The following is a 16,603-nucleotide window of genomic DNA, read 5'->3' on the forward strand; positions in this document are numbered from 1 at the left end:
TGTAGTTACATACAATGTAATGGGAAGCCTAAGCCTACAGTATCTACAAAATATGCCGCAATGCTATGCCTCTTCTTTTACAAAATAAATACAATGTAGCTCAGTACAGTAAAGTAGACTAGTGGAGCGGAATTGAACCCAAAAACAAAAAAACAAAAGCAAAAGAAGGCCGCAATGCGATGGCTGTCCTGCGTGTTACTGTTTTGGTCGTCTGTCTGTCTGTCTGTCTTGTCCCTGGATCTGGAATTGCGGAATTGCGGAATTCTGGAGGAATTGTGGAATGTGGATGGACCATGTGAATGATATTGTGATTAATTTAACATGTGAGGTTCTGAGTGTTGTGTCGGTATGAAATCTGTCTTTGGAGCTTCATTTGCTGGTAGAACTTAGCTATGAACTCATCTGCCTTTATGTCAACCGATTCCTCTAACTCCTCGTAAATATTGTTTTTATAAGCTGTGGCAGGAGAAAGAGTAACCCTTTCTTCCTCATCATCCTGAATAATATCACGGCCATCATCCTTCTCATCACATTTGATAAGAAAGCTCTGTCTTGCAGTACTAGCATCATCCTCATCATCATCGTCATAGTAGCAGTAGCGGCAATCGTTTGATTGATATCCGTGGTTATTGATGATCATGTCGACTTGATCATCATCAAAATAATCAAGTACTAATGGTGCGTTTAGGCAAGGGATGTTGTTGATGAAGCACATGGAGGAGGAGCGGGAGCAGCTGGTTTTGGTTTTGAGGGTGGGGAAAATTGGGGTCTTGTCGAACGACAGCTGCCGCTCGAAGTAATACTGATGCTGCTTCTGCTGCTGCATGTGCATAAGCAAGTGGGCGAAGCTACTCTTGAGCAACTGGGGGACGATGCGCAGTTTCATCATGAGGCGTCGCCTGAAAACACCGCCCTTTCTTGCCCAAAGCAATGCCAGACGCAGCAGCTTCCACGCTCTATGTGTTGGTCTTGGTCGACCGACGTCATCATCATTACCATTTGATGATTTCTTCTTCGACATCTTCATCAATGTCATCGTCGTCTTCAGTTCAGTCTTGAGCAATTGATTAGCTGGTGGAAGCAGAGTAGAGGTGCTACTAACGTAGGTAGATTCAAAATGTGGCCTGGTAGTGGTAGTGGTAGACCAGAAAGAGAGAAAGTGACAAATTGATCACAAAAAATTGGCTAATAAATTACAGTTTGATGAGAGCGAGCTGAAAATTTTCTATGATGCGGTGAGTGGTGATTGGTGTTGTCTTGGAAGGCTCGTATATATACATATGGGAACTCACAGGAGGAGGTAGCCATTTATACAATACATGATTAGTAATATATATTATATAAATAAATAGATATATGAGAGGAATCTTTGTATTTTACGCGGTGGTTGCTAATGATGTGTGTGATTTGCTTAGAGGAGATTAGTGTGGAAGGTGGGAACTCGATTGTTGTAGGGGACACGGTTGTTATACGCGGGAGGAAGCAAGCTCGAACCTCCCCTTCCGCTTCATTCATCGGTTTCCAATTTTCAAATACAATATTACTTCAGCTCTCTTACATGACCACGTTGTACTATAAGGACGCGTTTGTTTGACCTTGTTAAGTTTCACTGGACTGACTAGGATTACTAGTCAGTGTAATCCCATGTTTGTTTCTTGCATGGATTAATTTAATTGAGACTAGCAGGGACTCGCTCCGACTATGTGCTTTAGCTAAAGACCCCAAAATCAGGCGGACTGCTAAGACCTTCGCCCCTCCCATCTATGTCTTCTTCTTCGCTTCACCCCTCCCCCCGCACTTCGCTCCACATCGACAGAGACTCCACGGTTGGATCGATATCGCGGCTCCTGTGGCCTCGTCTCGCTGGATCTGGGTTCGCCGACTGCCTCAACGTGCTGAATATGGGATCAATTTTCTTTTTGGAATTGCCCTTCTTTATGTGTTTTGTTGATTGAATTGTTGTGGGTTAGTTTTGGATTGTGTTATTTGGGGATTTTGGCATCTAGGTTGGTGAAGTTTTGTGGGTTTTTCTACTTGGGTTTTGGCAGTTGAGGCTCAGACTTTCAGAAATTTTGGATGGGTTTTTGGAACAGATGGGGGATATGCCTTGCAATTCGATGGGTTTGGAACATATGGGTTTTGGAACAGATGGGGTCGAAGTTGCAGAGTACCTGCAATTCGAGAAGAAGAAGAGGGATATGCCCTTTTTTTATTCATATATTAATTTAAAATATAATAATAATTTTTAGTTAGTCCATCTTCTTAGTTCGACACTGCACCAAACGCTTCACTAAACTAGTCCAGCTTAGTCTATTCTAAGCCAGTCCAACTTAGTCTCTGAAGCTAGTCCAGTCTGAGATAGTCCGGTGCAACAAACGCACCCTAAACGTTATAACTTGAGTTGTTCATTTTTTTTTAGAGATAATCTTTAGATGACGATAAAGAGAAAATAAATGATTTAGATTATGATATCTCGTAAAGTAAAATGATATAACCTCATCATGTATAGAGAAAGTAAGGAAGATTGACTTCTGATATGTAAGAAGTCAAACTGTGTCTAAATATTTATAGGGTAAATTACACTTTCATACCTCAGGTTTGGGGTCTATTTCAATTCCTTACAACATCTCCAAAACATTTCACTTTCATACCTTAAGTACTATTTTATTTCAAAATAATAGATCCGTTACATTTTCCATCCATTGATCCGTTAAATGCTAACGTGGCAAATAAAATAATTTTTTTAAAAAACCTGAATTTTCTCAAAAAAAAAAAAAAAAAAAAAATTTGAAACCAGTGCCTTCCCCCGCCCCCCCCCCCCCCCCGGTGACCCTAACCCAAAACCCAAAAACCTGCAAGAAGAGGGAGAAAAGAAAAAAAAAGCCCCAATTCGTCCCACCCGAGCCACCCCTTTCTCCCATCCCCCATCACCCCTCCCAAAAATCCCCCATCCCCCATCCCCAAAAATTTCACCCGAGATTAGGTGGATCTACCACAAAACCAGTCTAAAATCATCTCAAACTCAAGGTATTTTCAAAACCCACCCATACTATCTTGACCCGTGGTGGGCGGGGAAGGGGGGAAGGTCGCGCTACGCCGGGGGGGGGGGGACGAATTGGGTTTGAGGTTTTTTTTCCCTTCTTCTTCTTTATGCTGCTGCTGCAGGTTTTTTTTTTCTTCTTCTTCTTCTTCTTCTTCTTCTTCTTCTTCTTCTTCTTCTTCTTCTTACTGCTGCTGCAGGTTTTTTGGATTCTGGGTTAGGGATAGGGATGTGGGTCGCTGGGGGGGGGGGGGGAGGGATAGTGGGTTTAATTTTTATTTTTTTTTGAGAAAATTCAGGTTTAAAAAAAATATTTTATTTGCCACGTGACATATATGTGGCAGACACGTCAGCATTTAACAGATCAATGGATGGAAAATGTAACGGATGTATTATTTTGAAACAAAATAGTACTTAAGGTATGAAAGTGAAATGTTTTGAAAATATTGTAAGGAATTAAAATAGCCCTCAAACCTGAGGTATAAAAATGTAATTTACCCATATTTATATAACCCGTCATTCCTTTCCCTACACTACTTTTTTTGTTTTGTTTCTTGCTATACTACTATTTTGTTATTGTTAATCTGTACGCCACCAAATACGGGAAATTAATATCTACACCAAGTACATAAACTTGTAAGAAATTATGCACCCGGTTTGACCCTTAATGCGTTATAACTTGCAAGTCAACAATATTATTAACTAAGGCTTATGATAGGCAAGAAACTTCTACTTTTCAACAAAACTATTAAGTTAGATCTGAGGGACAATATATATTTGTTCTAGCTGTTGCCATATAGTATATAACTCATATTTAAATGATGGGTTTCGACGAAATATATATGTAATTGATGATACTAAGCGACTCGCGGGGCAGCCATTTGAATTTTGAATAGGTCAATGCCAATTATTTGAGCAACAAATACATAAAGTTATAAACTAGCACAATCAACGCAGCTTTTGATTAGTTGGATTTTGCTGGATCTTACCTGACATACCACCGTTTCCTTGTTTGTTTCCTTAGAAGAGGATGATCTCTGGATTTATTTTGTTGGGATCCTAGGGATCTCTATATTTTAGCCGTTCATCGTATATCGAACGATCAGTTTTTATCAGGTACTATTTGTGTTTAATTTTAAATAAAAAATCAAATAATTTCTAACCGCACGATACACGATGAATGACTATGAATCAAGAATCCCTATGATCCTCACAATTTGGATCCGGATGGGATCCAATTCCTGTTACCTTCCTTCCATGCAAATGCACCGCAATTAATATGTTATTCCTACTGGAATCAACCAAGAGAACCCAGTGGCCTCACAATGAAGCTCACTCTGTCATCTGTGGTTGCCCATGGGCCATATCGCTTATATTCGCCCAAGCCGTGTTCTAAGTTCTAACATATGTATATACACATAAATTTCATTTCAGATTTATATTGTAGATTTTAATTAATTAAGGGTGTTTTAGATTTAGCCCCTTACAATTGTTGAACTCTAGACATAAACTCACGAATATTAAAACATCTAAATAAAACCCAAATTTTGAATTTGATGCCATGTAAGATAAAAGATGTCCATATATTTAAATTTATTTACAACACCATGCCACCAACATTAATATGGCTATTATTGACACACCCCGACCAAGGTCAAGGCATGCTGGCCGTCACGTGAGAGTGACGTAACCATGTGCACAGTGCGGAAGCGATAAAGATAGCAAAAATACGAATAATTAAAAACCACATTAATAGAGTGCACTACTAAACAGAAAGTGATAGGAGTTAGTTACAACAGTAAACACTCATAATTCAGAGCATAAAGTCTAGGTGCAGTCCAGTAGGACAAGTAATAGTTACACAGTACCAAGAATGTCCTACTATTAATCAAATAGGTCAGAACTGCCGACAATCCCGAGTCATCAACAACAAGCTTACTAAGAACCTGGAGGGGCGCAAAACAGAAAACGTGAGTGGGCAAAAACAAATGTTTTACAAAATCATTTCATTTATCAACATAACTAACCTCTCGCTGTAAAACATGTATAATTTTCCCAGAATCAAGATATAAGCATATACGTATATATATCTGAAATCATATCAATTCAGTTCATGCTTCACATAATCATACTCATATGTATGCCATACCAAAATATAACAAAGTAAACAATTTAGGTAAGAATGATTTCATGGAAATATGATATGTTAGCCGGAATTCCTGTGGTAGTCTGTACGACCGAATTCATAGCTCAAACTCAATCTAGCCGGAGTCACTACTATGACTTATACGACAATATACTGCACATAAGTCGTAACCACTAAAAAGGGTCTGTACGACAAGATTGGGTGTAATATAATTATGCTCAATTTTACTCTCTCAATGCTAGCTGTGCGATAATACGTTAGTCACCTACGAGTCGGAATCACCTATAGTGGTCTGTACGACAAGACTGTGCACCTATTTGGATCCAATGTGAGTATATGGTGCGGGAGGTGACATAATATACAGGCCTGTGCTAGCTTTCTCTGGTTAAATCGCAATCACCCGGGTGCAGGTTATGAGCTCAATGTTCATCAATGCATTTATAATCATTCCATTCACAACTAAGGCCTCTGTCTCAATTAATGTATGACTGCATCTAACGTTTCGTTAGACTGCTTACGTACCCTGAATAAGGATCAAGTCATTCGTAGTTCACATACTCAAACATAACTTACCTGAACTTACCTGTGCCTCCACAACACCACATTTATATATATATGCAACCACTAAAAGCATAACAAAAATATAAAGGCATTTGGCATGGAAATTCAAGGCATACTTTCATTTAAATGCATTTTTTAGAAATATATCAAGTATATAAATATATACTGAAAACCAAAAGCCCACTCACTGATATGTCGAAGGGTCGTAGCCCCCAAGTCGCCCGTGGATACACTCGTCCTCAGGATAAGTCTCACCTATATGCGAATTAACTATAAAAACGTTATTTTAAAGCATATAGGCAAAACTAGCTAATAACTTCTCATACATTGCTCAAAATGGGTATATGAATGTACCACAGTGATCTACACAACCTCAGGATCATCCCCATATTTTTAGAAATATTTTTGGACCTCCCACGCACCGCCACGCGCTGGCGGGTGCACGGCAAGATGCTCCACCACGTGCAGGGAATCTGGCAGGGAATCCTACGGATTCCCTGACTGCCGTTATGAATATTCCTCAGAATATTCCGTTAAAATCCAATGGAATCCATCTAATCTAACTGACGCCGTGAGAATATTCCGTCCAAACTGACGGAATATTTCGTATTCGTCCCCGGTGAGTCGCCGGTCGCCGGAAAACTGGGTAAAACTTTAAATTCACTATTCTCACTTGTTTCTTAACCATTTTTCATGAAATTTGAACCAAATGAAAGCTTAGAGTGAGAAGAATGACATTATACCTATTTAAAGCTTCAAATCTCACGAAATCACATCGGGGAAGCTTCGAAATTCCGACCAAACCTGTAACTCTTCGTTTCCTGTGATCCCGACGTCCAAATTCTTCAAATGAACTACCCCGAGATTCGTGAGGACCTCTGTTTATACCATATTTAGGGCCTCCGTATTTAGATCTCGTACAAATACTCAGGGGACTTAAATGTAATTATGTAATAAAGGAAGGGGTAAATATGTAATAAGTGAGGAGCCCTTATTCTATAAAAGGACCCTTCACCCTCACAATTAGGGGAGGCCAATTCTTAGGCCTTCTCATCCTCTCTCCCATCCCCTCTCATATTCAGAGGTTCTCTCCTCACCTCTCAGAGAAATACATAATCAGTGTGGACGTAGCCCAAACCTTGGGGTGAACCACGATACATCTTGTGTTATTTACATTACTTGCAGATTCACGGTCGGATTTACGTTGGTCCAAGACCTTCGGTTTTGTGCATTAACATTTGGCGCCGTCTGTGGGAATCGACACGAAAAGCTGTGTCGGTTATCTCTTAATTTTTCATCTCACCACCGTGACAACCTCACCACCGTCCACCATGGATCTGCAAAACCAAGAGACACACACACTCTCTCTCCCCCACCTTCTTTATTTCTTCTGTTGTTCAACCAGCTCTCTCTCTACAATCCTGCATCAATCATGGCTGCTTTACTGTATGTTGTGATCTTATTAGCCTTCACTGGCCACTCGAGTGCTACTTATTGCGTATGCAAAGATGAAGTCGGTGATGCAACACTTTAAAAGGCACTGGACTATGCCTGTGGAGCTGGAGCTGATTGCAGTCCAATCAACCAAAACGGTGCATGTTACCAACCCAACACCGTCAAAGATCACTGCAGTTATGCTGTCAACAGTTATTTCCAGAGGAAGGGTCAAACTGCGCAGAGTTGTGATTTTGCAGGTGCTGCTACTCAGAGTCAAACTGCTCACAGTACTGCAAGTTCGACTTGTGTTTATCTTGCAAGTTCCAGTCAAGCAGGAACTGACACGCCAACCGCAGGCACACCAACGGCACACCCACCACCCCAACCACGGGCACAACTCCAACCATGGGCACACCAACCACCGGCATCGGCATCACAACTCCAGGCTCTCCAGCATCAGTGTTTGGAATAAGCTCTATCGGGAATGGCACTGGAATAGACAATAATGGCGGCACGGCTACCTTGGGAGTGGCATTGGAATAGGCAATAATGTGGCATTTAAGTTATGGAGTTTGTAAAAAACGACGTCGTCTCCAGCCAATAATGTGGCACTGTACAATCACTATCTCTGTTCACCAACCTCAAACGACGCCGTCTCAGGCCGGGCAGAACGGGGCTGTCAGCGTAAAAAACACACCGGCCAGGTCATCGAACCCTAGCCCGTGACCGAGCCCCTACCCACACGGTGTATCGGTTAGACCGTTGCCCGATGGAGTGTCGCCGTCTCCGACGAGGTCGTCGACTCCGGGTAGGTTTTCATGTGGAAGTTCGCGCCTCTGTTTCTGGCGAAGCACATAAAGGCGTCGCTAGTGAAACGTTTTAGGAAGTCGAAGGAGAGTTTGATTTCGGAGGAGGGTGGGGCAGAGCTGGAGTAGTCGCTAGACAAAAGTTTCAGGTACTGGAAGAATTTCAGAGCCAAGTACAAGCTCGGGAAAGAGGCAAAGCGAGGGCATTTTGGTCATACTTGCTCTGGTAGGGGAAAAAATGGTGAGCTCAAGGACTAGGCTGTGGCTGTTAAGATAATTTCAAAAGCCAAGATGACGATAGCTATATCGATTGAAGATGTTCATCAAGAGACGCCAATAATGTTTCCTACACACTGCATCTCACCGTCTTTAGTCAGCTGCCCTCCGCCCCTCTATCTTCATCTTGCGACTGAGTTCCACTGCCCCTTCGTTTTCTTCCCAAGTATCCGCCACCAGAAGTCACTCTGTTTCACCGTTTTCTGCATTCCTCTCTCTAATCTCCCTTTATTGCGCGAGTATGGATCCTGCAAAGGTGTTAGAAATTCTCTACACTTTTCCGGTGGAGGACCGGGTAAAGAAACTGAAAGACGTAGCTCACGATACTGATGGCGTATTGCATCAAAGACATGGCTCCACAACATGCAGGGAAACCAGGAAGAAGATAAGTTCCTATTATCAATTCTATTTTTTTCCTTTTGTCTGCCATCTGCCAAAAGAAAAAGAATGAGCAGGATAATACCACCGACAACGAAAATGGTGAGAAAGTACTCGAGAAGGTCGACCCCATACTCAAAGCAATCAGAGACGCAGGGGAAAGAGAAAAGAAAAAAAGTAAAAGAGAAAGGTGCGGTGAAAAAAGGGATCGACAAAAGGCAAAAGAGGGAGGAGCAAGCTGTCACCAATGAGTTCTATTAGAGCGGGGATGTCAAGAAAAGCAGAAAGAAAAATAGAAAGTAAAACCAGAAAGCAAAAGGGAGGCACATGGGGACACTGCAAAAGCAAGGAATAAACACCCCGCCAGAATGAAGTGATTTACTTTCCTTACTTTAAATGATATAATTTATTTTTCTTATCTTTCGGAGACATCTGTATAAACCCCATTAGAGGTTAAAAAAAAATGGCAAGCCCAAAATAATGGGCTGCAATGTTGTGTAGAGTGCGAATGCCCATATGCCTAAAAGAGCCAGGCCCTCTATTATCACCAACCAAGTGATTAAAAGTACGCCCAGTACTCCAAAATTATTAGGCAACCCGCCGTTATTACCACCAACCAGGTGATCAAAAGTATGCCCAGTACTCCAAAATTATTCGGCAACCTGCCGCTATTACCACCAACCAGGTGATGAAATGTACAACCCGTACTCCAATATCATTTGGCAACTAGCCATTCATTCCACCAACCAGGTGATGAAATGTACAACCCATACTCTAATATCATTTGGCAACTAGCCATTCATTCCACCAACCAGGTGATGAAATGTACAACCCATACTCTAATATCATTTGGCAACTAGCCATTCATGCCACCAACCAGGTGATGAAATGTACAACCCGTACTCTCATTTATGCCACCAACCAGGTGATTAAAAGTACGCCCAGTACTCCAAATTATACATGAGCATTACTCATGTCATTCATATATAAACATTCATGAGCATCACTCATGACAATCATACATAAACATTCATGACCATCATTCATGTTAACATTCATGAGCATCACTCATGTTAACATTCATGAGCATCACTCATGACAACATCCATGAGCATCACTCATGCCAATCAATATAAACATTCATAAGCATCACTCATGTCAATCAGCTTCAAAAGCTTCATTTACAAAAGCTCTAGCTTCAAAAGCCTCATTTACAGAGCTCTAGCTTCAAAAGCTTCATTTACAAAGCTCTAGCTTCAAAAGCTTCATTTACAGAGCTCCAGCTTTAAAGCTTCACTTACAAAGCTTTACCTACAAAGCTTCAATGCAGGGTATACAAATACCACCTTCGAACAACCGCCAATTCAGCCCATACATGGATTCAATTTGAAGTCTCCAGCCAACATACTCTATTGACCGAAGACTTGGGGGACTACACTATACACCATATATTGGGCCTCAACTGGGCATGGGCCTTATGAAAAATACTTGGGGGACTTAGCCCATTATTTATGTACTGAGGAGCGAGCCCTTATTCTATAAAATGGACTCATTCACTTTCATTAGAGAACACCCATCACTTATGTATTGAGAAACGAGCCCTTATCCTATAAAAATGACTCTCTCACTTTCATTAGAGAACACCCATCAGTTATGTATTGAGGAACGAGCCCTTATCCTATAAAAGGGACCCCCTCACCATCATTAGAGAACATCAACTCTAGCCCATTATTCATGTACTGAGGAGCGAGCCCTTATTTTATAAAAGGGACTCCCTCACTTTCATTAGAGAGCATCGCCGCCTACTGAGCAACCACCTCGCCGCGAGCATCAACTCTAGCCCATCATTCATGTATTGAAGAGCGAACCCTTATTCTATAAAAATGGACTCCCTCACCTTCAACCGCTACAAGCCGAGCCAACCAAGGCAACATAAGCCACGAGTCGAGCAGCCTCGCAACATGTGCTATTTCTAGTTGAGCATCATTTCAGATTGAGCACCACCTCATATCAAGCATCAGTTCAAGGCAACATCTAGTTAATTCGGCCCACACATGGACTGAATTTCAAATCTCTAGCCAAAAAACTCTCTTGATTGAAGACTTGGGGGACTACTGTTTATACCAAATTTAGGGCCTCCATATTTAGATCTCGTATAAATACTCAGGGGACTTAAATGTAATTATGTAATAAAGGAATGGGGCAAATATGTAATAAGTGAGGAGCACTTATTCTATAAAATGACCCCTCACCCTCACAATTAGGGGAGGCCAATTCTTAGGCCTTCTCATCCTCTCTCCCATCCCCTCTCATATTCAAAGGTTCTCTCCTCACCTCTCAGAGAAATACATAATCAGTGTGGATGTAGCCCAAACCTTGGGGTGAACCACGATACATCTTGTGTTATTTACATTACTTGTAGATTCACGGTCGGATTTACGTTGTTCCAAGACCTCCGATTTTGTGCATCAACAACCTCAATAAGCTTCCTATGAGCTTAGAATTCCCTGAAAACAAGATACTTATGTGTGCATGAACAATGCACAATTCGAGGGTTAGGTTTCACGGGGTTTTCGAAGGTTTCAGGTTCTAAAACTTGTACCAATGGACTCCTAAGGTCATAAAGAACATGAAAATGCTTACCTTGGTTTCGATCTGCAAGGTTTGAAATGGTTCCTGGATTGCCCATACGAAAATGCCAAGATGAAGAGAGAGAGAAGTCCACGGGAGAGAGAGAGAAGGTATGTGTGTGGTCCAAAGCCACCAATCAAAAACCAATAATTCCCTTACTTCTAATTGGGTCCAAAAACTTAGGGAAAAATAATAAATGGGTCCAAATCCAACTTAAATCACACAATACAAATTAACGTCCAAGGGTATTCTTGTCAATTCACGCCGTTGATAAATATAAATTTGGGACGGGTTGTGACAATTATGGTTTTTTTTTGTAGACTTTTAATATATTGTCTTTTGTTTGTCAACAACATTCAATTAGTTTAAGTTTTTTTTTTGCTTTTAATTTAAAAAAAAAAAGGAAGCTCTTTTCTTCTTTTATGTGAAATCGCCTAATCCAAATCTAATTAGTTCAATATACATTCTATTGAACAAGTAGATACATTAACTTGTGAAAATTAAAAAAAAAAAGGGTAAAAATTGTTGATGCACAAAACCTAAGGTCTTGGAATAACGTAAATCCGACCGTGAATTTGCATGAAATGTAAAGAACACAAGATGTATCGTGGTTCACCCCAATGTTTGGGTTACGTCCACACTAATTATGTATTTATGAGAGTATTGAGGATGAGAGAGTTTCTAAGGGTTAAAGGGCCTAGGAATTGGCCTTCCCCTATTGTGAGGGTGATGAGTCCTTTTATAGAATAAGGGCTCCTCACTTATTACATATTTGCCCTTTCCTTTATTACATAATTACATTTAAGTCTCATGCGTATTTGTACAAGATCTAAATACGGAGGCCCTAAATATGGTATAAACAGTAATCCCCCAAGTCTTCAGTCAAGAAAGTCTTTTGGCTGAAGACTTGCAATTCAGTCCATGTGTAGGTCGAAGTAACTAATTGTTGTCTTGAACTGATGCTTGATATGAGGCGGTGCTTAATCTAAAATGATATTCAACTAGAAGTAGCACATGCTGCGAGGTTGCTCGGCTCGTGGCTTATGTTGCCTTGGTTGGTTCGGCTTGTGGTGTCGAAGGTGAGGGAGTCCCTTTTATAGAATAAGGGCTCGCTCCTCAATACATAAATGATGGGTTAGGAGTGATGCTCACGGCGAGGCGATTGCTCAGCTGGCGGCGATGCTCTCTAATGATAGTGAGGGAGTCCCTTTTATAGAATAAAGGCTCGCTCTTCATTACATAAGTGATGGGTTAGGAGTGATGCTCGCGGCGAGGTGGTTGCTCAGCTGGCGGCGTTGCTCTCTAATGATGGTGAAGGAGTCCATTTTATAGAATAAAGGCTCGCTCCTTAATACATAAGTGATGGGCTAGGAGTGATGTTGGCGGCGAGGTGGTTGCTCAGCTGGCGGCGTTGCTCTCTAATGAAGGTGAGGGAGTCTTTTTTTATAAAATAAGAGCTCGCTCCTCAGTACATAATTGATGGGCTAGGAGTGATGCTCGCGGTGAGGCGGTTGCTCAGATGGCGGCGTTGCTCTCTAATGAAGGTGAGGGAGTCCATTTTATAAAATAATCCCTTTTATAGAATAAAAGCTCGCTCCTTAATACATAAATAATGGGCTAAGTCCCCTAAGTATTTTTCATGAGGCCTAGTTGAGGCCCAATATATGGTACATAATGTAGTCCCCTAAGTCTTCGGTCAATAGAGTATGTTGGCTGGAGACTTCAAATTGAATCCATGTATGGGCCGAAGTGGCGGTTGTTCAGATGTGGTATTTGTATACCCTGCACTAAAGCTTTGTAGGTGAAGCTTTGCAAGTGAAGCTTTGAAGCTAGAGCTCTGTAAATGACGTTTTTGAAGCTAGAGCTCTGTAAATGAAGCTTTTGAAGCTGATTGACATAAGTGATGCTCATGGATGTAGTCATGAGTGATGCTCATGAATGTTGACATGAATAATGGTCATGAATGTTTATGTATGATTGTCATTAGTGATGCTCATGAATGTTTATGTATGAATGACATGAGTAATGCTCATGTATAATTTGGAGTACTAGGCGTACTTTTGATCACCTGGTTGGTGGCATGAAGGAGAGTACGGGTTGTACATTTCATCACCTGGTTGGTGGTAATAGCAGCAGGTTGCCGAATAATTGTGGAGTACTGGGTGTACTTTTGATCACCTGGTTGGTGGTAATAGCGGCAGGTTGCCGAATAATTGTGGAGTATTGGGCGTACTTTTGATCACCTAGTTAGTGGTAATAGCGGCAGGTTGCCGAATAATTTTGGAGTACTGGGCGTACTTTTGATCACTTGGTTGATGGTAATAGCGGCGGGTTGCTGAATAATTGTGGAGTACTGGGCGTACTTTTGATCACCTGGTTGGTGGTAATATCTGCAGGTTGCCGAATAATTGCAGAGTACTGGGCGTACTTTTGATCGTCTGGTTGGAGCTATTTTGGGCTTTTGGGCTTTCGCCTTCTACACAACATTCCAGCCCATTTATTTTGGGCTTTGCCCTCACATCATTCTGATGGGGTGTTTATTCCTTGCTTTTACTTTTCTCTTTTTGCTTTTGCTTTCTCTTTTGCTTTCTATTTTCCTGTTTTCCACTGCACCTCTTTGTCTCTTCTCTTCACTTGGTAGACAAAAGGAATCATAATAATAGGCTTAGCTTTTGCTTTCTTCTTTTCTCTTTTCTTTTCTGCTTTTGTTTCTCCCACTCAATTTCTTTGACATCTTTTGCTTTCTGCTTTTGTTGCCCACCCCCTCTGAGTTGGGTTTGACTGGTTACTGCCGTTGAAGCTGAATCTGTGACTTCTTTTTCTAAAGTGGCATTGGATTCGCCAACTTTAGCATCCTCGTGACTCTCGGGGTTTTCAAAAGTAAAGCCTCCCTTTAGCCAGTGCAGAACAAACGCCACTGTTGACTGTGATCATTCCTAAAATTGATTGAAAACTCAGAGGGTACGCACACTGAACTTTGAGTCATTGCAGAATAAACGCCACTGTTGATTGTGAACAAACACCACTGTTGAAAACTCCGACCGTGAAGCTCATTGTTGGTGTGGCCTGTAGCGGCGATGTGGAAGTGGACAGCCTCGAGGAGGCGGAGGGCAAGAGGTAAGGGACAATGGTGTGGAGAGAGAGAGATAGAGATCTCGATCTTGACGAATGCTGAGAGACCTCGCCCTTTTAGGCCCTGTGCTGCTCCAAACCTTTTGTATGAATTCCTCGTTGACGACGGCAGAGATGTCAAGCAGTGGGTTGCCCGTCCCCAACAGAATCCTTCAGACACCATCATAGCAAAAAAGAGCTACAACCTTTCTTTGACTTGTCTTCATGATCTCCATCATACCCTAATTTTGGCTGTTTATCTTTCTTTCTCTTATGATATGAATCTTCATCTAAAACTTGATCATCACCAGCAGCACCAGCAGCTTCATTAGATGAAGAAAATATTGAAGAATAATTTGGTGTGAAATGGTTTTTAGTGGTACTAGTAGTCCCTACTGAGTGATCTCGTACACCTGCTGCTGCCGGCTGCTTGTTTGAGTTGTTATCATGATCCAACGGTGGAGAAATGACTTCGAATGAAGAACAAGACATGTCGAAAGCTTTCAAGAGGGTGTTGTAGTCCAATGATCCGTGTAGGCAGTCGATGAAGCTCATGAACGGATTATGATGATCAGATTCAAACCCATTTAGGGTTTGTGGGTCATCTGGTTGGTTTTGGTATGTGGAGGAATTGCCATAGTTGAAGAATGGAAAGCTTGACTTGTTGATCTCATGGTGGTTGTAGTCGAAAGGATCGTACTGGTAAGGATTTTTCCTCTCATTTGACATGGTAGAAGAAGAAGCAGCAGAAGAAAAAGCTTTTGAGAGATGCGAGAGAGATAGAGATCTCGATTTTGACGAATGCTCAGCACCGATTGTTAAGGAGTTCGACAAAGACTGGGTGGTTCAAGAGCTCAGCGCTGACCACGAACTGCTCAATCTCGTCGCCGACGTAGATCGGGACGTGGCCCTCAGGGACCATCGGTTCTCTAGCGGGGGATCTTCGGCACCGGTGCTTCACACCGTATTTGGCCCAATTGGCATGTGAAAGCAGGGCAGCCTCTCGTCGCCGACAACCTCTTAGTTGAGTCCATAAAGGAGGATGATGAATCCTCTAGTGTTTTGGGAAGATGTAAACACAGATTCAGCCCTAGTGCCTTTTCCTTCATTTGCTCCTTATTTTTTAAAAAATCCCAGATCTCAAAGTGCTTAAATTAAGCTTTTTTTTTCTTTCTTCTCTCCAGTTGGGAGAGAGTTCTTGGAATGAGAGAAAGATAGTGGGCTTTAACAAAAGTTGAAATGGAACACGAAAATCGAGGGAGAGAAAGAGAGATGTGTTTAATGGAGGTGTTTAGACGGAAAACTAGAAGAAACTGGGGTTGAATTGTATTTGATCGTACTAGAAGTTGTTTGCAGATTCATGATAGAGGTGAAAAATGAAAGAGAACCGACATAACTTTTCGTATCGTTTCCCACAGACGGCGCCAAATGTTGATGCACAAAACCGGAGGTCTTGGAACAACGTAAATCCGACCGTGAATCTGCATGAAATGTAAAGAACACAAGATGTATCGTGGTTCACCCCAAGGTTTGGGCTACGTCCACACTGATTATGTATTTCTGAGAGTATTGAGGATGAGAGAGTTTCTGAGGGTTAGAGGGCCTAGGAATTGGCCTCCCTCTATTGTGAGGGTGATGAGTCCTTTTATAGAATAAGGGCTCCTCACTTATTACATATTTGCCCCTTCCTTTATTACATAATTACATTTAAGTCCCCTGCGTATTTGTATGAGATCTAAATACGGAGACCCTGAATATGGTGTAAACAAAAATAAACTAGTAGATACATTGTTTCTTGTAAAAACTAAACAATAGTTACCTTATTTTCATAAAAAAATAAACAATATGTAATTTTTTTTTAAATTACACAATAGTTTCACAATTTTCGTAAAAATTAAATAATAGGTACTTTATTTTGCATATATGGGTTTGTTATTATGTAGGTAAATTATTTTTCATGTATTTTACATATACTGGGTATATTATTTTTCTTTTTTTTTAAGCAATCTAACATTTTAAAATTTTAATAGTAGGTGCACTGTTTGAATCAAATGTTTTTTTTTTGTAGGTAAATTATTTTGCATGAATTTTACATATATCAGGTATATATATATGTGTGTTTGTGTGTGTGTGTGTGTGAGAGAGAGAGAGAGAGAGAGAGGGAGGGAGAGAGAGAGAGAGAGAGAGAGAGAGAGAAATAATTTACCTACATTAATA

The 16,603-nt window shown here is 41.2% G+C and overlaps 1 protein-coding gene and 1 long non-coding RNA gene across 2 annotated transcripts; both read right to left on the minus strand.

Annotated features, from left to right (window-relative positions):
- Positions 1-53: 53 nt before the first annotated feature.
- LOC103422135 (uncharacterized) lies at positions 54-1,183 on the minus strand. The gene has a single exon (XM_008360172.4). The coding sequence runs from the start codon at positions 1,034-1,036 to the stop codon at positions 317-319; it is 720 nt and encodes a 239-aa protein (XP_008358394.1). The 5' UTR covers positions 1,037-1,183; the 3' UTR covers positions 54-316.
- A 3,594-nt stretch (positions 1,184-4,777) lies between these two features.
- Positions 4,778-6,018, minus strand: LOC139189611 (uncharacterized). Its single transcript, XR_011573418.1, has 2 exons — positions 5,936-6,018; positions 4,778-4,986 (listed from the first exon to the last, which is right to left on the minus strand). It is a non-coding gene; the product is annotated as an uncharacterized lncRNA (long non-coding RNA).
- Between the last annotated feature and the right edge of the window lie 10,585 nt (positions 6,019-16,603).

The sequence above is a fragment of the Malus domestica genome, chromosome 11 (genome assembly GCF_042453785.1).
Source record: "Malus domestica chromosome 11, GDT2T_hap1".
In the NCBI taxonomy this organism is placed as follows: Eukaryota; Viridiplantae; Streptophyta; class Magnoliopsida; order Rosales; family Rosaceae; genus Malus; species Malus domestica.